Below are 25,027 nucleotides of genomic sequence, written 5' to 3'. Positions count from 1 at the left end.
TCAAATACAAGTTGCATTCCAATAGGAGATTCCAAAGTCAAGGAATTCCGTTGTCAGATTCCACTGGGCTTCCTAAAGTTCGATGACCTCTAATTAAAGAAACCCTTCCAATTCGACAATAATAACCAACAATCTAATGAATAAAGAGAACACTCAAAAACCCACTCCAAAAAGTTGACAATCAGTTTGAAAAATTGAAAAAAAAAACACCATTTCAAACTCTATTCTTACAAACCATCATCACCCCCCCTCCCTCTCATTTCCTCTCGACACTCCCAATTTCCCAAAATCGCAACAACCCAAAACTCTCAACTTCCAGCACTTTTTTTCCGTACCGGTTCGACGACCTCACAAACACACACACTACAAACTACCAACATATTTACCCCTTCGACACCATCCACATCCACAACGTTCGTACTTCGTACACATTCGGTACCGGGTGCACGTAATTGATCCGCACGCGAATGGATTGCACCTTCGTCTCACTCTCGTCCATGTTTTTCTTCATTTTCCGGTACCGTAATTCTGGAAGCTCTGTTTATTTACATCGGCTAGAAGAAGAAGATAATGGTCGCGTCACTCGTCATTACCATTCGCTACGTGTAATTAAATCGCTCGCGCTCGTACCTTCTCATTCCAACTACTCCAGATACCCTGCGTGTGCCATACACGGTGGAGAAAAAAAAGGCCAAATTGTACGGTTCACGTGTCGCATTCTTCTACGCTGCTATTCCGACCTCGAAACGTACATAAATATCGTTTTCCACAGACGAATCTACCACCTTCATCTCACTTCTTCCTCGTACAGTATGATAATCGCACCAAACGTCTCCATAAGTCTCTCATTCTGGCCCTGGGCACAGTTTCATCGTTCTAGCGACTCATTCTTAGCGCCACCTCTCTTCTTCAACAACCGTGCAATTCATTATCTCTTTCAAGATAGCGCCGCATCGTGAGTCGAGCAAACATACGAGTATTAAAAAAATAAAGAAAAAAACTCGACAATTTACACCACTCGTTCGTTCGTCGTTGGATCATCATCGCATCGCATCGCCACCGCCGTGTCTTAAGTATACCACGACACAGATATCAACTCCGCCTCGCCACAAAACGCAAATACCAACGTCGCTAACCTAATTAATCGTTCGATTACGTTCTTTCGCCGCGCACACAGTCACACACACGCTCTCCTCTCATAATTTCTTGCCCCTAGTTGACGACAACTCACAGTCATAACCACCGCACAGCAGATTCCTCATTTGCGAATTTTTTTCTTTACTTCGCGTCTTGCACTCTGGTCTCTGTGTGGATCTGACTTACTTCTCGCTAACTAGCCGGTTAGCGGCGGTGCCTATGCTGACCTACATCTCCACCATATACTTGCAGAAAGGTCGGCCATGCTGCTGGATACCTACGACGTCCGTCTCCGTTTCGCCTTCTTTCTTTCTCTCTCTTTCTCACACATTGTGCACACGTAACGAGGACACAACTTACACTTACGTGCACTTTCTTTTTTCTTTTACTCGAGCCGGCTGCCAATCGATCATACGAGTACAAATTCACAAGAATATGTATCCGGAATTACGAGCACATGAACTTAATCTACCTGTGCATATGACTCTAGCGAGTATTTTTCCCTAAAAAATTCAACTACACAATAGTTGCTTGCGAAGTTGTTTCGAGCACAACCTATTATAATTGCAAAATACACTCTTCCAACACCTCCTCGTCTTCCTCAACCTATCGTTCAAAAACACAGTAAAAATAACAAAAACAACACACTATCCACACTCTAGCCAATCAACAAGATATGTCACAGTTGAGAAAAATCGCTGAAAATTTTTCCATACAACTCGAACGTACATATACTTACATAAAGAATACCAACGCAATAAGATGAAGAAGAAGAATACACAGGCATATAGTATAAGAAAGAATTGAAGAGAAAAAACCTATTAATGAAGGAAAACCACCGTATAAATGAAACTAATTAGGACATATCCGCTTTTACACGCACGGAATCACCATATTTATACGTAATAAAATACGATATATACGCGATTTATTACGTATGTGCGCAAAGTACACACGTAATTCGACGACGACGACAAAGTACCACTTAAATATAACTCGAGCAAAAAAATTCACAATCACGAGTGAATAAATGACAAAAAAAAAGAAAAAAATCCGGTAGAAAAAAATTCCACCCTTTTTTTTCGTTCGACGAAGTACATACGTGAAAAATTCTACACGACGCGACATGACAATCGACGAATACGCACTTTTTTCTCGTTCGTATAGTAGTGTTGTAGAGATCTCGCACGAAAAACACCCGAAATTGGTCGACGACGTCGAGACCAACCTGCGAGAACGACGACGATGTTCGCAGTCAACGTACAACAGACGACAATAGACGCGGACAAAAAATACAACTGTTTAACGATAATGGCACAATTACAAACGCTGGCAACCGTAGCAGCAGGCTCTCTATGTGGAAACCGTACAACAACGTTACACCGTCGTCGTCGTAGTAGTAGTAGTACCACCAGTGGAAGGGGGAAAACACGCCGCGCCGCTCCGACGTACCACAACGACGACGACGTATCAAAAAACACGTCGAAAAAGGGGGGCATTCGAGGGGGGCCCCGCCGTGGTGCACACAAATGCAAACGCCGTACCCTGCGAACCTCGCAGCACGCAGTGCGCTGCCCTAACGCTCTTCGCAGAGCACCGCACCAGAACTAGAGCAGTTGTTGTTGTGAAATAGCATAACCGAACCCCTTCTTTTTTTTTTACTTTACTTTACTTTATAACGCCAAGACGTAGCGTTTCCGCACCGCGCGTCCGTTGCGAATAACGCGAACCAGCACATACCGAGTCGAGCCGCCGAGCCGCGCCGCAGCCACCTAACCTAACCTAAGAAGCAGGCCTAGCACCGAGTCGCATTAATAAACTGATATCGATATGTATGTACGAGTACTTGCATACAGTATAGGTATACATAGGTAGGTGAATCCTAATACTGCTCGCAATAATAATAACAACAATGGAAAACACCAGCACTCGTATTCCATAGAATATCCCTCTATTCCCCTGGTCTCTACTCCAAAGCCATCAGTTTCCCGATCATCTCAACTGCCCTTCTTTCCTCACATCATCCTACATGTATTGACAGGCGAAAGAGCCCGTCTTCCTTCCCTTTTTCAACGTCAGCCAAACCAATAATATCTCGTTGTTTTTACCATCTCTTGCTTCCACTCCTTTCGCCATTGTTTTCCTTCAATACAAAATAGCAACCACCTTTGTATCATCAACTCTCCATTCCATCGCTCATCCCAATTCTCTAACAGTTGGAAAGCCACAGAAGAAAGAGAATCAAAGAATCGAGGTGTACCAGATGTCTACTTTTATTGCTCTAATGCAGTCGAAGAAACAAACACATTGCTGATCTATGAATTTGAATCATGACTTTTTGGTCATCTCATTGGCATGGGAGAATCAGAGGAATTTCATTGCTGAATCAATAATTATTGGTTCTCTATGGATTTGAATCATGACTTTTTGGCCATCTCATTGGCATAGAGGAATCAGAGGAATTTTATTGCTGAATCAATATTGGTGCACTATGAATTTGAGCCATGACTTTTTGGCCATCTCATTGGCATAGAAGAATCAGAGGAATTTCTTTGCTGAATCAATATTGGTGCCTCATGAATTTGAACCATGACTTTTTGGCCATCTCATTGGCATGGGAGAATCAGAGGAATTTCATTGCTGAATCAATACTGGTTCTCTATGAATTTGAATCATGACTTTTTGGCCATCTCATTGGCTCAAGAGAATCAGAGGAATTTCATGGCTGAATCAATATTGGGGCTCTATGAATTTGAATTATGACTTTTTGGCCATCTCATTGGCTCAAGAGAATCAGAGGAATTTCATTGCTGAATCAATATTGGTGATTTATGAATTTGAATCATGAGATCATGACCTTTTGGCCATATCATTGGCATAGGAGAATCAGAGGAATTTCATTGTCAAATCAATTGGGGAGTCCATTGAACCATTGTGAAAACATGATTGGCTTCTACTGAAGAGTTTTTGCTCCAGACAAAATGATAATAGTGATTCTCGAAGCAGACTGCAGTGACAAGTAGAATGACTATTGTCACTATTGTCCTTTGGCCTGGAGAGAAAATTTTCTTCAGGAGAATCCATCAAATTTGAAATTCCGAATTGGACTATGGTTTCTTTTTTTACAATGGACCTTTCAATAATTTAAGAATACCCCCAAATCAATTAAGACATTCTGACTTATTGAATCAGTAATCACATCATGAGCACTGATTCAGTCAATAGCTGGTAGATTCAATGATTTCTTCCCACTGATTTGATACGGAAATTTCAACGATTCGTCAGTACCGAGTTATTATTTGCAAACCCTCAAAAGTCAAACTAGAGCAGCCTTTTGAATTTACCATCTTTCTTACCCTAACTGCTGTCTTGCAACATTTGGAAGTTTTCAATGAAGACACTCATCCCAATGGAAATTGACTGGATCTGATTCAAATGTGGACATTTCATGAATCCAATCTTATCAGAACTAATCAGATTTGGTCCGGTGAAAATTTTGATCAAGATCAGATTCAACAGCAGAGACTAAATTGGATTTGACCAAATCTCAATCTATCTCACCAGACCTGTTTGTAATGTACAGAAAACAGAACAGATCTGATCCACACATTGGATCCAATCAGATGGGAGTTTTGACCAGATTAGATCTGTTCAAACCTAATCAGATCCGGATACTTCTCGGATCCAGTTGGATCTGACCACATCCAATTGAAAAAGTTGCTTCATCTTTCAACTATTATGAACTACAGCACCTGAAACTGTGACCAAAAGGTATGTTTCTGAAGTTTAATGACTGATTGAATGATGCCATCATTGACTAGAAACTAGGATCTGGCGAATGGAAGCATCAGTCAATCAAATTTCAAGAACACACTTTTGGTCTCAACATTTCAGCTGCTGAAGTTCATAATAGTTAAGAAATAAAGCAACTTTTCCAATTAAAAACGATCATCCTACACCTGCAACACTGTTTGTAGCTAAATAACTTCAAAAATGGGCAAAAATTCGAAAGATAAACTTCAGCTGCTGAAAATCAAGGTAAGGAAGTTTCAAAAACACCTCTTTGGACTCCGATTGGCTCAACTCTTCCTGTTCCTATACCTTTGACCCACTTTCATAACATACTTCAACTTTTATCCATCTCATTCGAACCCTAAAACCAGCTATTATTGGAATGACAAACAATGACATCCTACAAAGGGCAATATTCAGTAATCAAGTATAGCAACTTGCCCACTCTACGCACATACTCGACTTTTATTATTTCCTTTACTCTTTCAAAGTTCATATTATTTTCCTTTCACATGATACATACATACAAGTATGCATTGTGAACTATCTACAAAAATATCGTCATCGCGTAGTACGGGAGTTCAGCGGAAAAAGAAAGGCGACCCCCAGACCCCTCCCTTCACAAGGAAAAACTACGAGCAGCGTTATTATAAAGCTTCATCGATACAGACAAAAGGATTAACAAAAAGAAATTCTCCGCTACTTCGTACTTCGTCATTTGTTACTAGCATTTTTCCTACTATCGCTCGATATATTGCATACCGACTGATGAGATTTATAGGTTTATGAATACCTACACCTACATTTTCAGAAGGTGCAAACAAATGATTCCTTCAAACTTGAGAATGAAATTCTGGACAATAAACCCCTTCCACAGCCAAAATGTTTTCAACATTTACTGCAAACTAAAGGACTCTATCTGATGCGGCTATTTGAATGAATTTTATTATTTATGCACTTCAACAAGTTCATAAAATAATAATTCATCTGTACATTAAATCAGGTCAATTTTTTTCTAGTAAATGGGTAAATTACAGTAATTCTCGACACCACATAGTATTTTGAGCGTGAAACCAGCTCACTGACATATTCATACCTAAGTACATCAATTTACCCCGATTTACGTCAAATTTACCATTCAAAAAGCAACCCTCACAACCCTTCTCCTCCTCGTTTCACTCATTTTTTCACCCCGTTATCAGCAGAATACCATCGGTCTACAATTTCCATACATATTTTACTCCTCGACACACTCGCACAAACTTCGCGAACCGGGTTAAGCCCCACTCGACACATCCGATTCGTACGATCGGCCATTATTACAGTCAATTTGACATCGTAAGGCTCGTAATTACTCGATAATTTAAAGTCACCGGTCGCCAAATCAAAAGTGTAACGATTTGCAGCACGATAACTACCTTTACACTATAATATAGCTGTCGCGAAATATACAATTTGATTTCGTCGTTTCAAAATAGAAAGGGGGGAAAAAATAACAGGTGATCAGAACCCGGCGCGGCGTAGGTAAAATCGGGAAACGTATTACCATTTAAAATTCATAACTATCAAAAGGGGAACAATGGGGAAATCGTGTAGTTGATACTTTTCTTTATTATAGCACACTTGTATCTAAGTATACCTACATATAATACATATAACTGAGTAAGTACCAGTATGGTTACATAACTGCGGAAAAATCGATTCTCATCGCGTCTTTCTATTAATTTTCTACCATTATTTCGCCGCTTTTATGCTTCTCTACCTCTAATCGTAGGCTAATTTAAATCGTCACGATATCTCGGTGAAAATGTCGCTACGCGAAGCGAAATTTCTTCGCTGCTTCCGGTGCCACGTCACGTCGCCTCGTCTCGTCGTCATGCAACGTGATCGGTATCCCCCCCCCCCATCACTCAAATGGTGGTTGCTCTAAAATACCTCCCTAAACCCCTTACACAAAATTCACCCACAAATATGTACGAATTACACAAGTACAAATACGACGTATTCAAACTCGATAAAATTGTCACCTAAACTGACACACTGTGCCCCTTGGCTATTCACCATCTACTAATACGAAATCCGGCTACTCACGTTTATTCCTTCGCTAAAAGTATGTTACAATACACGCAGTAATTACTTTACGCGATGGTAATTTTACCAGCAAGCAGTAGACGATCGGCCCAAGTAGATAATTAACGTTTTCCATTAGCGTATATACTACGATGTGCACCGCATAGCCTATGCCCATGCCCATGCCCGTTCGTAGGTAAAAATAACTTAGCCAGCGATTACCACCGCAGCACGTTTCAAAGATGCTACACAAATTGGTCATTAAAAGGTCTCTCTTTTCCTTCCCCCGAAGCCCTGAACTATACGACAGCTCTCGAATCATCGACTCGACGTTTCAATTTCTGCAAATCATAGCGTATGTATGTACCCACGACGACCAAGTACGATACCTGTACCCGACACATATCGACATATCGCAACGTTTCGGACATTTTTCTAGGCCATTTCACAATCCGAGCGCCATTTTTGGTCAACTAGCGACACGGTCGTTCGACAAAACCGCAGCGTTTGTGAAAAAAAATACGCCGATATGACTTCGCTTTTCGTAGCCTACGTCACTGTGATTTTATTTCGAGGTAAAATAAAAGAGGAACGATGATAAACTCTCTCGCGCCCATTCGTTTTCTTCGCAGGTGTTCGATGTTCACGTAAAATGGCGGTTTTTCCATCGAATCGCCCGTCAAATGTTGTGGAAATTCGTACGAAGTTGGCTGATAAACGAGAGTGAAAGAAATATTAGGAAGGGGAGGGGTTCACCGCATTTTCCAAATATGTAGTTCATCAAATTAATGAGTGCCCGTTAAGAAGATACAGTAAAAGTGAGATCAGGCTGAGAATAATCGATCTTGAATATAAACTGATTGAAAACTCGTCGAAGATGAAGAGGATTTTTACCAATTTTCTAATTCACCAAATTGGGTACTAAAAATTTGCCGAAGAACATCAGTTGTGCGTCAAAAATCACCAGGTAGTAACCAACTCAAAATAGTTTGTGGTAATTTACTAAAAATTACTAGAACTTGACCAAAAACTACTGGTAATTTACCCAGAACTACCAGTAATCTACTAAAAAGCTACTAAGTAGTGATAAAAAATCACACAAAAGTGCTAAAAATTTATCTAGCGTTACTGGTAATTAATTAAAAATTACTTGTAATCCATCAAAAATGATTGGTAATTTGTTGAGAAAAAAAGTCACCAAGATTTCCTAATCAGTTAACTTACAGAGAATTATTGATAATTTATCAAAAATTACCAAAATTACCAGTAATTTACCAAAATTATGAAAATAACAAATCATCAAAATTACCAGTAATTTACCAAAAAAATTACCAAAATTATCAGTAATTTACCAAAAATTACCAAATATTACTAAAATTACCAGTAATTTGCTAAAAATGACTGCTGATTACTAATAATTTGTTAAAAGCTACCAGCAACAATCTCCTTGATAAGTCACACTAGCAAAGTACTATTGAACATCATGTATGACAGGTTATACGCACTCATGCACAGTCAAATCCCTCTGGAACAAACAGGATTTGAGAGAAGAAGAGGAACCAGGGAGCAGATCCTCAACCTCAGACTGCTGATTGAAAAAGCATGAGAGTACAATGTGTGTACTGAGCTGTGTTTCATAGATTACAAGAAAGCAAATTATTGTGTACAATGGCAAAGACTGTGGAGAATTCTACTCAAGATGGGTGTGCCAATACATCTGGTGTGGCTGATAAAACAATTATACGAGGGGAGCATGGCAAATGTCCCAAATTAATAGAGAAACAACGTTGGAGAAATTCCACCCGGAGAGAGGAGTATGACAGGGCTGCATTCTATCCCCACTCCTGTTTAATGTATATGGAGAATATATAATTTGTGAGACACTACAGCTGATCTTATCAGAAAGTGTCAATGATGATGGCTCAGGCGAGTGGCAGGTAGGAGTATCAATTGGAGGTGTACGAATGTCAAACCTTCGCTACGCTGACAACATAACCCTCATCACCTCAATTGTTGAAAATATGACCCGTTTTCTGAAATATCTGGAAGAGGTCAGTGCAAAATATGGCTTGTTGATAAATAAGGCAAAGACAAAGATCATGATTGTGAATCAGCCTGAGAACAACTCAACTGAAGTTCAGGAAATTGAGGGAATTGAAGCGATGAATCAATTTGTGTACCTAGGATCCCTTCTTGATAACAAAGGAGGCAGTGAAGCTGAGATAAGATGCAGAGTGCAAATCACACAAAGCACTATGTCATACCTAAAGAAGATATGGTCAGATATGGCAGTGAGCAAGACTCTGAAGATAAGACTTGTAAATGCTCGGGTTTTCTCAGTTTTTCTCTATGAGTCTGAAACCTGGACAGTACGCTAGGGAGACAGAAGAAAAATTCATGCTCTCGAGATGTGGTGCTGGAGGAGAATGCTTGGGATCGCATAGATGGAGAAAAGCACTAATGTGGCCATCCTAGGGGAAATTGGTGTCAAGAAGAGGCTGTTGGCACTTTGCAGTGATACTAAGCAGAATCCTCAAATATTTTGGGTATGCCACAAGTCGTGGTGGCGCCACCATCGACTTGCTGAAAGGGGGACTTTTTGCAGAGAATCACATTCATTCGCATCTCGACAAGTCGTGTGTGCGCGTGTGAAAGCGTGCGTGAGTATGGAAATGTCCCCCTTTCAGCATGATAACATGTGTTTCATGCATTTCACCGCCAGAGTGCAACACATGTTCGTTGACTCCGAATAGAGTCCTTGTTCATTCAAGGCAAGGTAGAGGGAACAAGAGTGGCCTGCTGGCCCAGGGACTTGGTTAAAGGAAACCGTGATGCGCTACGATCCAATCAATGAAAGGTGTTAATGACCATCATTGGTGAGTACAGGCAGTTTTGTCATGAGTCCTGCCATGTCATCGCTGGCATCATGCAAATCAAACTGGAAATAGACTGGTGAAGACAGTACACGCTACTGCCAGCTGCCACACCAAAGGCCATTGAGAGAAAGTGAAAAGAGTATTTACTCAACCTCACAGTTGATAAATGGCAGGTGGACTGGACAGACTATGGAGCGCATAAGACTAGACAAATTCATACTCAGCATCAGGGATAGACTCCATAATGGACTGGTAGTCAATATGTACGTGACGCAGTTGCTGACGGAGCACGGGGACATAGGCCAATACCTATTCAAAAAGCCCAAGAAGAGGGACTCCTCTACCTGCTTGAGATGTGATACTCCTCACATCGTGTGGAGGTGTCCTAGACACAACGACACTAGAGACTGGCTCAAGCAGGCCCTGATGTTGGAAGAATGGCCCTGCGAACTGCCAGAACAGGGAGGGAGACCATTCTCAGTCTTCGCCAGTGAAGCATTGACTTACAAAAGATCAATTCATTGGACTTGAAGATAACCAGTAAACTAGTAATTTACCAAAAACTACTACAAAATATTACTAGTAATTATACGAAATTTACCAAGCAGTAATTAGCCAAAAATTTCCAATTGACTGAAGATTTTTTCAAACCCATTGATACTTGATGAAAATGTTAGCAAATTACAGAAATGAAAATCAATGAGATCAACTCTTATACGGAATTGAAATGTTTTCAGAGCATCTCATATAGCACCTTTTTCCTACATCTTCACAACACTCAGATACACAATATTATTTTAGGACACATTGCACAAAGAGTCAAAGATGTACCAGAAACCATTCAAAAAGCCATTTTTTTGCACTCCAACCATACAACAAAGAAAGACAGGGAAATAAAGAAATAACTACAGAGAGAAAAAAACGAGCAAATTGACGCATTATACGTATTAGAAAGAGAATCGAGGACGAACGCTGTCTCCAATAAGGATGCGTCGGAATAATAAAAGAACAAAACTACTCGTTCGGATCGACCTAGAATCGACAAAAAAATAAATAATATTTCAATCGGCCGAATGAGGTGCGATTGACGAGAACGTCGCATTGGTACCAAAGATTGAGTCTTCGTCGTCATCATCGTCGTCGTGGGGGCACAAACGAGCATCACATCACACATGGGTATTCGGTGAACCGAACCCGAACAGATGCGCACATGAGACACACAACATACTACAGAGAAGGTGAGGTACCTCTACCTTGTCCTGTCGTAGGACGACGTTAAATTTTATCAGATTTTCAAACCGGTTGCGGTGTTAAGGAAAATGGAAAGTGTTGACCGAGTTTTGGCCCAGAAGTGGAGTAAGCGAATGAAAAAAAAAACTGATCGACGCGGTGCTTTTTGGTTGCGGGAATAATTCGCGGCGCGTTCTACTATTGCTGGCATCGTCGTCGTCGTCGTCGTGCTGCGGCCATCAGATGGCTCTGGATCGCGATGCACCAGGTACATTTATTTCTGCAGGTCGTTGGATTCTCCCGATAGATACGAGTATACCAGTTCGGTGTATAGGATTTGCCTCAGGCTGGCTCAATCTCGGTACCTATGTTTTTTGAGGCCTAGGTCAAGATTTATTGTGATCGGATCGGATTCGGGTTTACGAGAGGTTCATCCGAGTCCGAGGCTATCTATAAATAGTAACACAATCGACCATACTCTCGGTTCAATTTATAAACATTTAATCGATTCGCCATCCAACGAGAAACAAAGTCGTAACCGAGAGGGAGGGAGGAGAAAAGTGAAATTGATCGTTTCGAGTTATTTTTTTCTCTTCCAATTCATTGAGATATTGTACTGTCGCGCGAATGTCAATCCTACTTCGTCACGTTCACTTTCTATACACGATGCTTGGGACTCCATCTCTGTGCTCTGGTGATGCTGTTGTTGTTATTGTTGCGACTCCTCCGGCGGATGAAAATTTTTTTCATCTCATCTCGCCTTGCCTTGCCTGGCCTCGCATCGTGGCGCGAAATTTTTCGGTTTCTATTCAATGAATAAGAACCGAACGAACGACATCGCTCGTACTACAGCTTTCCCTTATCTCGTACCTTTCGACAGCTCCAGAGAGACGACTGGAGCGTGAATTACACAGCGGCCGCGGCCCCCTTTTCAGAAACGACGATTTTGTTTTTAATTACCACGTCGAGTCTGAGTTGACATTTCACCGAGCAGCGCGGCGCGTTGACACGTTTTAATTTCTTCGTTAATTTTCGACAAATTGTCTCGCGTATTTTACGGCTCACTGATTGCAAAACGCTCGCTCGAGCAACTGATTGGAACGCGATGCAGGAAGTCGCTCGCCCTTTACTCAGAGACGATGCAGGCCAATGTTTTTATGCAATTATCGTACTCGACTAATTTTCAGCCGCGTATTATTGCAAGGTAGCCTGGCACGGCCTTTACTAGATCATTTCGCGAGGTGCGTACGGTACCTCATCTATACAGTACAATACAACTACGTATTTAGCTTATATAGTAACACGTCCTTGTGACATTTCGTCTCGTGCCAAATTCGCGGATCGCGGGCTCGAGACGATACGACCATGTCGTCGTTGGGTTTGTGCAATTTGCACATCGCATCCGCACGACGAGTCGACGATCCAGTTGGCTTAAATTTTCAATTCGACAACGTCAAGTACTCGTACTTTACTTTACCCTACGTATAGGTACGCGATGCGGTATAGCATTTTCGATGGCTCGTCCGTTATATGTATGTACGAGTAGAGTACACGATTTCGAAACAATTCCGAAATATAATGCTAAGCCATTAAGCGGATATTAGTATCCGGATACGGATCGTCGAATTATTATTCTCTTTTAATAGCCTGGTCGCCAACACGATGTACAGTATTTGTTTTAGAGACGGACGAGCGGCGGTTTCCTCCTCACGTTGGCATATTGCTGGGCTGCGGTTTTCTATACTATGTGTACATACATACATTCGTATAGTTTGTAAGTACATACATACGAACGAGTAGAATCGACCCGGCGGTCACCAATGAGATTACGACGAAATATGGGAAAAATATGATTAGATTTTACACCACGACCACGACACATATGTGGTCGATTTCCATTCCGTTCCAACAAGATAGAGAGAGCTTTTTCGCAATTTGAGAACTTGTGTGGAGGCTAATTTCAATACGATGGGACATTTTTAGTGGCGTTTTTCTTCATTCGAGTAAACGAATGGAATAATTTCTCGAGTTTTATGACTCGTATTCAATTTTTTTTTCAAAAAAATAACACTGGTAGCCAAAAAAGTGTCCAAAAAGCAACCAAAAGAGTTACAAGATGTGAACAAAACACTTAAAAAAACAAAAAATTTCAATCAGAAATGTAAAAAAAAATTAACTTTGACAATTATACAATTTCAGCAAAAATCAGGCTTTTTTGGCAGTCACCTGTAAAAAAAATATTCCTTTCCAAATTTTCACCAGAGAAGTGAAACTAGTCTGCAACCTTTTGGAAATCAAGCAAGACTTTTTGGGAATTTTAGACATAAAAGAGGGAATTTTTTGACAATTTCAGCAAATAGGACATATTTTTTGAAAATTCTGAGTAAAAAAGCGTCAAACACTTTTGAAAAAAAAATGATTTTGAAACACCCTTCGTAACAATATCCATCTCAAAAGTCTTAATTTCACTGAAATTTTGAACGAAAACGAAATTTCTCTGAATTTTAAAAACCATTATTTCAAAACGTTTGGACTTTGTCAAACAGGAAAACGTATTTTAAGGGCCCAAATTTCTACGTCTTTTCTTCGCAATTTTCAGCAAAATTGTTCCTCTTTTTTAGGGAGGGAGGAAGGTGAGCAAATGAAGGGCTCAGATCTTCGTTTTATAATTCAAATGTAATTTCACTGAAATTTTGAACAAAATTTCCCCGAATTTTTGAAACCACCATTTCAAAACGTTTGGATTTTGTCAAACAGGAAAACGTACTTGAAGGGGCCCAAATTCCAACGTCTTTTCTTCGCAATTTTCAGCAAAATTATTTCTCTTTCATTGGGAGGGAGGGAGGGAGGGAGGGAGGGGGTGAAGGTTCAGAATTGAAGCATTTATGAATCAGAACCTCAAAACTCTTAGTAAAACATTTTTCAAACTGTTATAATGACAATTTTTATTGAGTTTGTTGCTTGATTCGGGTTGTTTTCAAGCAAATGCATCAGTATGGCCCATATTGGGGTGGATCATGAAACAAAACGTCGGAGGATTTTGACCAAATTCAGCGAAGTCGGCCTTCTCTCTGAGCTGAAAGTCTCACAGAAGAAAAATTCACCTCCGGATGTGTCCCTGAAGAGGAGATATGAATTGTCAACAAGGAGGAATATTTGAAAAAATCGTGGCTTTTTCGCTCTATAGCTGCTATTCAACGTTTTTTTTTTGGGGACGGGGGGAGGGGAGGGGGAATGACCCAGTTTCAAATGATACTAAGCATTTGATATTCTGCGCCGATCTAGTAGACCTTTGCCATAAAAATCCAAGATCACTTTCAGGGTTTCACTGAGGGGTTGGAAATTTGAAAATCGCTTTTTTGAGAGTAAATTCGTGTCTTGAAAATATTTACCTACGAAACTGGAGGAATATTTGTGTCACCGCATACGGAAAGGGGGCACGCGCCCAAAAACGAGTTTTTGAGAAAAATGCGTTTAAAGTTTTTGAAGTTGTTTTTGAATTTTCCCGTTGTAATTTTAGAAATATTAGGATGGTATGTTTAAGACACACTCTTGGTAGTCTCTTTGTGAACTTTTCGGGATTATTCAGTTGATATTATCAAGTTATTAGTTTTTAGTTTTGATAGAAAAAAATCTTTTGCGGCCGATTATGGCGATATTTTTTAATTATGGCGATATTTTTCGGTTCTTGTCGTATTTTTTATGTAGTTTAACATTAAAATCAGTTCAATACTATTAGAAAGCAAGTTTTCCAAATCATTCTCGGTGGCTAGGTGTCATAGCGACAGACCATCACCCCAGAGGTACCAGGTTCGAGACCCGCATGGGTCAAAAAATTTTTTACGATTTTTTTCACTTATTTCTTATTAAAGTCGTGAGGTTTTATACAATTTTCATTTTTTACTAATTTTTTCAGATTTTTTGCGCCATTTTTCGACTTTTGTGAGTAGTAAATTTTGAGGTACCTCACTTTAGAACCATTTTTCACCCATTCAGAGTAAAAATCCGGTCTCAACAATGGTTCCATCGGATTCTACGATGAATTTCACATAAAAATCAATCATTTAAAAAAAATCCATTTTTGGGTCGCGTGCCCCCTTTCCGTATGCGGTGACACATTTTGGAATAGAGGGGTGTCCACTTTATGATCATCTACAGCGATTTCAAAAAATCAAAAAAAATGCGGAGCACTCATGAAAATTTTTTTAAATTGGCAATTACGACCAAAAAATTGGCACTACCAAATTTCAAAATATTTCCCAAGTTCCCCAAATACTATCTCTCGGTAAAATGAGCGATTTGTAAATTTTCAACCCCCCTCCCCCTCCGGCAGAACTCTAAAAAGACCCTAAATTTAGACAAAAATAGTCTAGGTCGACACAGAACCCCAAACACCATTGGGGGGGGGGGGTGTGTGGACCATTTCTCTCAAAACAGATTAGGAAGGGGTAAGAGGTAAAAACCACAATTTTTTTGAAAATATACTTTTTTCGAGGACCTATATTTCCCTTCTGGAACACCTACAGAGCTGAAAAAAAATTCTTAAGGGGTTTCGATTCAAAAATGAAGGTCTTCACTGAATTTGGTAGAAATTCATCGACTCCTTTTTTTTTGAAATCCACCACAATTGGCACACATAGACATGTTCATTTCGTCAAAAAAAGTTCAATAAATGAATCAAATGAACCCATTTTCCTGACTTCCAATACACCTCAAAAATTTACAATCCAAAAATGCTACCTAAAAAACCAAATTTTGAAATCAGCGTGATTTCTTTCGCAAGCAATCAAAAATTCATAGAACGTATGAATTCGAAGAATCGTGAAAACAAAGAGCATAAGCACCTACTCCCACTTCTCCAATTTCATATTTCGATCGTTTTTTTCTTATTTCAACTTCGCTGGTTTTCAACCTTGACTTATCCGAAGACACTTTTCCATTTCAAAATATTACCACCACCAAAATCCTGACATTGAACAGTACAAAAAATTACGCAATTAAATTTGCCAGCTCGATCTGAAAATCGCGTGCGTTTTCTTATTACGCAAACTCTCGAGAGCTAATAAGTAATTTTTTAAAACCGCCATTCGCGGTACAAATCAGGTGTTCCGACTCGACTGAGATTTCACGTCAACGCGAATTTGGCTTCAAAATACTTACATACACACGCGTGTAATTATTATTCATTTCGAAGGTCGCGAACATGCATTTCGGGACAATATAAGCGTGCTCGAGTTGGTTGCACTGCACCTGCTATAGAATATAGCGATTTCGAGGTTACTCTGACTTGTACATGCCTACTCTAGATTCACGACTTGGCTAATCGTAAAATGTGTCTGGCGATTACGTTCGTCTTTCACTCATTTTCTCTTCGTCTTCCTCTGTCTACGTACACGCGAGTAATGCATCTTTCGTGTACGAATCGTAAATTTTAATTTTTTTTCATCACATTGGCGCGATATATGAGCCACAAAGACACAAGAGTGCGAGAGGGGGGGGTCTCTCAGCTACGTACAGTACGATAACCGCGAGCTGCTGGCATACATTTTACGCCATCGAGATTTTACTCGTACGTATTATGCCCACTTGTACGCTCTACCCAACCGGTTCTCTCTCTCACTCTCTATGCGTACAAGAGAGGAAAAATTTCACGAATTATATACTTCGCTCGACGACACCAACCAAGAATTCTATACGCGATGAAAAAATTCATAATTCACACGACTCCTTTCTTCCCTCCATCCATCTCTTCGTGTTTCTTCGATCGATTGCGATCATTACACGGTTGAATTTTCATATTCGCAATTCGCCAATAATACGACGACGACCATCAACAAACAGACCATCTTCTAGTGTAATATTTCGTGGCATTCGCTTACACATCAATCCAGCTTCTCTTCTTCGATGCCTATATGCTCTGTATTCTCGACTCGCCTGCGGTCTTCTTCCCATTGTTAAATGATGCAGTAAAACATTTTATCAGACTGGCCGTGGAAATTCAACCGTGGAAAATGGAACAATCAATAATGCGCAATGCAGTACCTAGCGCTTTTTTTTCTCGCTTCTCTTCGCCTTCTTCCTCGCATTCGTTCGTTTCATTTCGTGAATAGGCCAGCAGCATTTCGCGACCATTACACCGTGTTTTAGCGTATACGAGTACGAATATTTCTCCTCCAAACACGCAGATTTGCTGACTTAAGTATCCATCGCAGCTCTTCGTCGTTATATCGTCCTCCTCCAACCTTCTTCTTCTTCTTCTTCCAACTTGCACCGCGTCTTTATTTCTTTCTTTTTTTTTCAACTTCTTTTTATGCCTCCGCAGTTACGAATTTCCTTATTCAGATTCGTTAGCCTACTTTTTACACGTGTTGTGCAATTCATCGTCTTCATCGTCGTCGCCGTCGTCAGCTGAACATCGCATCTTGATGTTATAGGTACTCGTATTTTATGGAGCGTCTGCCTCTAATGTGACACAGAACCCCCTTCTACCCCTCCCACCAGCACACTTGATATCAGTTGTGCGACATGTTAGCGTATAGTTTTCCATTCGCCGGCGAATTTCAACCAGCTAGGTACTTATAGTTTGATCGAAACAGAATGCGTTGTTCGAACACCAATGGATAATACATACAAGGTGTCCCGTGGGGACTTTGCCAGACTTTGTTGCAGATAAATTGTACGTATGCTTGCTAAATACATCGTTAGAAGTTTCACGAGTAATACATACGATAGGAAAACTGAGGGACATACCAAAAGTACACTCAATTTATCGAATCCCGAAGTTCGATAGAGATGAATAAAGAAGATACGAGGTATCTGGGCCAATATTATTTATAAGATCTAACGAGTAACCTAGTTTCTGAGATAACAAACTGATCATCTTCTACCTCAGGTATTGCGCAAGATACACAACCCAAAATTGATCAGACCCACTTTGTTTTAAAAATGACCCCACTAGGAGGACCCTTGGCTCAGCTCCCTGAACGGTCAGGGGACTCCAACAATTCTCAGGGTAGTTTCCCGTTGAAAGAAAACTCCCTCATTAATTTTCGTAATTTTTTTTTTTTTTTTTTTTCAGTAAACCAATCTCAAGGTGCATTGAAGCGAATCGTAAAAATGAAAAAATGCCTGAGAATCTTGATCAAATTCGGTGGAAAACTTAATTTCTGGTTGAAAATCGCTCAGAAGAAATTTCAGCTCGGTAGGTGTCCCGAAAAGGAGGGATATGAGTGCTCAAACTAAAAAAAATTTCGAAAAAATTGTGATTCTTTTCGCTTTAATATCTACCTAACCTGCTTTAGAAAACAGGACCAGTTCCAAAAACATATTATTTGACATTTTGAGTCCACCTAGGTCATTGATATCAAAATCCAAGGCCATTTAGAGTTCTACCAAGGGGTTGAAAATATGTAAATAGCCTATTGAAGGATCAGTTCGTGCTTGGAAAATATTTTTCCCCAAATTTTTCGCACTAACGACACCAAAACATGGAAAGATATCATTTTCAAAACCAAATAAATATTCTGGAATACAGGAGTGCTCATTTTTTGGACATTGATACCAATTTTTAAAAAATCGAAAAAATTTAGATAATTTTACTCAATTTTTAATCAAAAGATTTTTTGAAATTGTCACGAATGACTTTAAAATTGGTACCCCTGCATTCCAAAATATTTTCCCAATTTCAGAAACATACTTTTCCATGTTTTAACATGAATAATACGAAAAAAATATTTTCAAATCAAGAAATAAGAATTAACCCTCAAATAATTGATTCAGTCGAACCCTAAAAGTGTTTTTGGATCTGGATGGAAATGGCTCAAGTCGACTCAGAATCTCAGAACCATCTTGGAACTGGGCCATTCCCTCCCCCAAACAGGTTGGGTAGGGGCTGAAGCGAAAAAACACCAATTTTTCAAAACTATTCACTCATCAAAGATCCATATCTCCTGTCGAGAGGCACCTTCGAAGGTAAGGTGCAATTTTTTCAGAGTGATTTTCAACTCAAAACGAAAATCTTCTCTGAGCTTGGTCAAAATCCTCAACTTTTTTTCGCGATCAACCTCAATTCAATCTTTGAAAAAATTTCTCAACCACTCGAATCAAATCCGAGCTCCGAAAATTCTCAAATTAACAACCCACCGACCAGATAAAAAACCCCTTCCACAACGTATATCTATCTCAACATCAATACGTCCGAGTAACCTTGAAAAAAAACTACACGAAAATTACACACGCTACGTTGCCAATTACAGGTACCTAAGGTAAGATGAGAAAAAAAAATACACACACACCTCTCACTCAACCATACTCACCACACAATGTTATACATCGTGTGTAGTGTGTACTATACATAGTAATTAAGCAACGCTGAAAAATCATCGACGAAAAATGTAAACATCGTTTCGCCTCATCAAGGACGAACGAGTTTGCAAGAGCGAGAAAAGTATGTACATCTACGATCAGCTGATCCGATGTGGCGATGGTTTTTGAAATTATGCCACGAAAAAACAAAACCTACCGTTCGCGTCGTCTTCTTCTTCCTCGTCGATTTGCCAAAGCATCCTGATTCTTCTTCTCTTCAGTCTTCTCTCTCTCAACATAGAGAGGCGTTTCGTATCCGCCTAAGTTAAATCTCTAGAATGGAGCTGAGATACCACCAGCTGTGTTCACTGCGATATCAAAAAACAAGTGAACTCAGCGTGGTTCCCAGCCTCAAACTAGATAGCGGTCTTCTGCTGACTATTCCGTTTAATGCACTGCAGCAACATTCAGATGTCGAAATTTTCTTCTTCTTCATCGTGGAAAAATTTCCTCTTCTTTTTTTTTTGGAAATTCTCGAGGTCAAAATTGATCCTTCCAATTTTCGTAGTTTTTCTTCAATACATTCTGTTCTGATACAAGTCCAAGTACCTAAAAATATGTACTTTTTTCGAGAAAAAAAAACACGAAATATTCAAAAAAAAAAAAAAAAAGAGAGGGGGCACTATAAAGTTGAGAAGATTTTCTACACTCGTGTTTGAAGACCTAACAATAATTTCAAGTTACATGGTTTCTAATTTGTTGGAAAAAAAAAAGAAAAAGAAAATATCCACTATTCTTAACAGCTTTTCTACACCATAATAACCTTTGCAAACATATAAGGTTTCAGCATTACAAAACAATATCGCCTTAATACCGACGTGTATGCAATTTTATTAACATGTAACCTAAAAATACATAGCACTGCGAGTAAATCCGCTCGCTGCTCGACTAACTCATCACGTTATCGTATAATCGTACGATGAATTCATTTCCCAGTTTTTTTTTTTAATCATCAATTTTCAAAAGCTGGAAGCCTCAAAGGCAATGAGAATTGGAATTCATCTCAAGCAAGGTGAGGAAGGGAGGTGGAGAATTCATTTTCGTCGTTCCAAAGCAATAGATTCGAAATTGAGGTAGGTGTTTTTATGAAATTGAATTTCGTGTCTTTTTTTTTTGAAAAACTAATACTTCCCATTGATTTCAAAAAAAAAAAAAAGCCATGGGAAAATTCCCAATTTATGACTTGAACGACCTAATCAAATCGCAATATCACAATAAGTAACTTTAATGCAATTTTTAAGCACTTTGATCTTTGAATCCAGTCAAAGCAATCGAATTCCAACACCCCCCTTCCCCTTATCACTTATTACCTATAGAACTAAGTACAATATCTAAAATAAAAGTGACCTTCGTCTCTTAAAAATAATACATTGGAAAACTTCACCTATAGACCAGCATAAAAATTCGCGATACATTTCATCGATAAAATACTGCAGTAATCGTTTCATATACGAACCTATACATATAAAATAAAATACATCAACTTCGCATCGACGAGCTTTTTCAGCGTAATTCTACATCCTATATACTCATTGTACGAAAACATTTAGACGCATGCGAGATGCGAATTTCAGCAACCTTGACCGACACAACATCTCTCTATTCGAGAAAGAGACGAAGAACAAAAAACTTGGCTTCGAAATTAAAATAAATAGTATTACTTCATCATCATCACCCCAGCTAAACGTGTAATTTTTTGAAAATATTTATACGCACGTGATACGGTACGTTCGTTTATTCGGCACCATTACCTACACGTAGGATGTTTTTAAAAAATTGCGAAATGAAAAATTTTCCATCTCTCGTTGAAAAATTGCCATATCAACGAGCGTGCTGCGCTCTACAGTTAGAATCTCGTGAAGCATGGAAGTGTTTCGAACACGGTATACAATGTAAACGTCGTACAGATAACGCTGCTGTAGCTATCTGACGACCACCAGTAAGCTAAACACTAATGCTATCTTACGGAAAATGTTCGTAGTACTAAACTATAGTTACTTAAAATCGAACAAATTTGCAATTCGGTAAATATTTATAAATTACAAAAAATTCCTCGAATTATGTAAGTATGTAATACAATCATAAATTACAACACTATCTAATAAAGTATACGAATTCTCTATACTAAAAATTGAATAACGACGCCGAATGATGACATATTATTTTCGAAGCTAGCGCCACACAGTGGGATGTGAAAATATTTAGAAGGAAAAAAATTGAAAGTTGGGGTATAGGGGTTTTTTGATGCGCTGAACACGATTTTGAAGGTATTTTTACTCAAAACCCCAAAGGGGAGGTAGGGGGAGGGGGTAAAAACTCAAAATTTTGAACATTTTCATGTGGGGTGTCTAAATCTAGGTTTTTTGATGCGCTGAACACGATTTTGAAGGTATTTTTACTCAAAACCCCAAAGGGGAGGTGGGGGAGGGGGTAAAAACTCAAAATTTTGAACATTTTCATGTGGGGTGTCTAAATCTAGGTTTTTTGATGCGCTGAACACGGTTTTGAAGGTATTTTTACTCAAAACCCCAAAGGGGAGGTGGGGGAGGGGGTAAAAACTCAAAATTTTGAACATTTTCATGTGGGGTGTCTAAATCTAGGTTTTTTGATGCGCTGAACACGATTTTGAAGGTATTTTTACTCAAAACCCCAAAGGGAAGGTAGGGGGAGGGGGTAAAAACTCAAAATTTTGAAAATTGGTGGATGTCTGTATAATCTAGTCAAATTAGCTCATATGAGAACTCAACTCGGAATAAATTGGGGAAATATTTTTTTTATGCCAAAATTCTCAGGATGGTGTCCTAAATGACATACTACAACCCACCTTAAATCCGCGTGGAGCTTCTCCCCCCAGACCCACATTTGTGCCACCTAGCACAGTTTTTCGCGATTTTCTCGCGAGGAGTTGATTTTACGTCAAAAGTAGCTTTATTTTTGTGTTCTACGTCAAATTTCCGATCTAGTGATATATCAACTGTCCTTCTACCTCCAAGGGGAGTGGGGCTAGAACCATTCAAAAATAAGGGAGGTTTCCTGAAAAATGCATAAGGCTATAGGCGCCTTAGAGGGGTGAAATGGTCCCCGAAAGCGTTCGAGTTGATATTAGCATGGAAGATGGGTACCATTGAGAAACTTCCTACTAAGGATATACATAACATACTGAAAAATTTTCAAAATCGGTTAAAATGGGGCTGAGAAAAGTATTATTGAAATTAAGGGAGAGGATGTGGATCTGAAATTTTTCACGTGGAAGTTTCTCAATGGTACCCATCTTTCATGCTAATATCAACTCGAACGCTTTCGGGACCATTTCACCCCTTTTAGGCGCCTATAGCCTTTAGGTATTTTTCAGGAAACCCCCTTATTTGAATGGTTCTAGCCCCACCCCCTTAGGGGTAGAAGGACAGTTGATATATCACTAGATCGGAAATTTGACGTAGAACACAAAAATAAAGCTACTTTTGACGTAAAATCAACTCCTCGCGAGAAAATCGCGAAAAACTGTGCTAGGTGGCACAAATGTGGGTCTGGGGGGAGAAGCTCCACGCGGATTTTGGGTGGGTTTTAGTATGTCATTTAGGACACTATCCCGAGAATTTTGGTGTAAAAAAATGTTTCCCCCAATTAATTCCAGGTGAAATCTATATTTGACTGTATTAGTAGGTAGGTACTACTGGAAACTTTTTTTTTTTTTTGAATTATGCTCGTTTTAGGTAGCCTCCTGGCCTTTAGAGTGCCAATTTTTACCCACCAAACCCTTATTTTCAAAAAATTGATGATTCGTAGCAATAATACATCAGTTTTAGTTGTATTTTTCTTGTTTTTGCCCAATGTTGCGAGTTGTAGCAAAAATTGATAAAACCATGTAAAAGTACACATTTCAGTGGTACTTTTCGTGAAAATAGTTTTTCAGGATACATCAAGGCTTTTTTCAAAATTTGAAGTTTATGTTGAAATTACATAGTAAAATGTACTGACTTTAATTAAAGATTACTCGGCCTATGGAACATCAAAACTAAAAAACAAGCATATTTTTGAAATCTACGTTAAAAATGCTTCAAGAAAACATCAACGGTATCAACATCAACGCCTATGTCACGAAAATTCACGTATGTTTAAACAAGTGCATCTTGTTGCGAAACCAGGTACTTCTATTCAACATGCTGCTATACCGACACAACGTGCGTTCGAACTGCCAGCACAAGTCAAAGCAAATCATTTGAGGGTTATAGTACACGTTGGGATTGAGTTTTGGTCATGTTAGTGCAGTTCGTTTTTTTCGATTTCTCGATTTTTTTCCTCCTAAATATTTGCACATCCCACTGTGCGCCATACTCGAGTCTCAAAGTGACTCAAATTGTCAAAATTTGGTGATTGAAAAAAATTTCAAACAGATTTTTTCCCCTGTGAACGAATATCATAATACTTATTTCCTTCAAATAACTTGCAAACTTGGATTTTTTTTTTTTTTTTTTTTTGAAAAACACGAAAAATTAATTTTGAAAGTTTTTCTGAAAAATACATTGTTACTCATCACCTCTGGACCTCTTCTTCTGAGCATCGTCGCACTTACAATCATCAGCCAGCGTTGTTATTATTTATATCTTTATCCTTAAATTATAGATAAGTAATCTCAAAGTGAAATATGAAAATTACTTACAGTTTGTTTTTGTTCGGTTCACGTGCATTCTCGTTTCCTTCGATTCTGTATATTTTTCCATACATGATATATTCGAAACTATCTGCTCTCGAAGGTTGTTCCAATTCAATCGGATTATATTCTCCGGTGTCTGGGTATCCATCTTCTCTCAATGTGAGGGCCAATACCAGACGAAATTTATCACCTGAAACACGAAGAAAAAAAACATATAAAAATTAGTACGACAGAGAACAAGTCACGAGAATACGTATTCAAAATTATCAAAAATGAATGTAGGGCAAGTGAATGAATTTGGTGCAGAAAACGGATGACTCAAATTGCTAATGAGACGGGAGAGGGAGGTAGGAGTGTTCGAAAAATAAAATTCTCAATTTTTTTTTTCATTTTTTGATTTTCAAACTATCAACTCACTAAAATAGAGGAGGGGAGGGTCAATTCCAATACTTTTGATACCAGGATCTTAAGAGAAACTGAAGGAGAAGAAGAGGGTCAAATGCTCCAGAAATTTAGAAAATCTGTACTTCAGTCATTTTTTCAGGCATCACACTGACTTTTTCGATCAACTCCACCCCCCCCCCCTCTAAAAAAATCAAACCTTACACAGTCATTCGGACCTCATAAAACACATTTGAAGAGGCTTACGTGCTCTAAAATTTATGAAAGCATCGAAAAATCTGAAGACAGTAGAAAATTCAAGACTCACGATGAATAGTGAGGGGGAAGGGACTAGGGAGGGATTCAAATGCTACAAAATTTGAAAAATCAGGGTATCATTCATTTCCAAACATATTTCAGCCTCTTAGATTTTTTTTCACCTATAAAAGAATTGTGTAAAGTGTCCCCAGAATGTTGAAAAAATTTGGGATCAGTCAAGACTCCTTCCACAGCCCATTCGAAA

The 25,027-nt window shown here is 39.1% G+C and overlaps 1 protein-coding gene across 3 annotated transcripts in view; it reads right to left on the bottom strand.

The window, feature by feature from the left end:
* The window catches only part of Rpb8 (DNA-directed RNA polymerases I, II, and III subunit Rpb8), a 177,917-nt gene that overhangs the window by 39,368 nt on the left and 113,522 nt on the right, over positions 1–25,027 (bottom strand). For all 3 annotated transcript variants that reach the window (XM_065368381.1, XM_065368366.1, XM_065368375.1), the window contains one exon: positions 24,130–24,313. In XM_065368381.1, coding sequence (XP_065224453.1) covers positions 24,130–24,313 — 184 coding nt within the window. The remainder of the gene's footprint in view (positions 1–24,129; positions 24,314–25,027) is intronic.

Source organism: Planococcus citri, chromosome 1 (assembly GCF_950023065.1).
Source record: "Planococcus citri chromosome 1, ihPlaCitr1.1, whole genome shotgun sequence".
Lineage (NCBI taxonomy): Eukaryota > Metazoa > Arthropoda > Insecta > Hemiptera > Pseudococcidae > Planococcus > Planococcus citri.
Note: the sequence above shows the minus strand (reverse complement) of the source record. Positions and strands in the feature narration are given on the sequence as shown.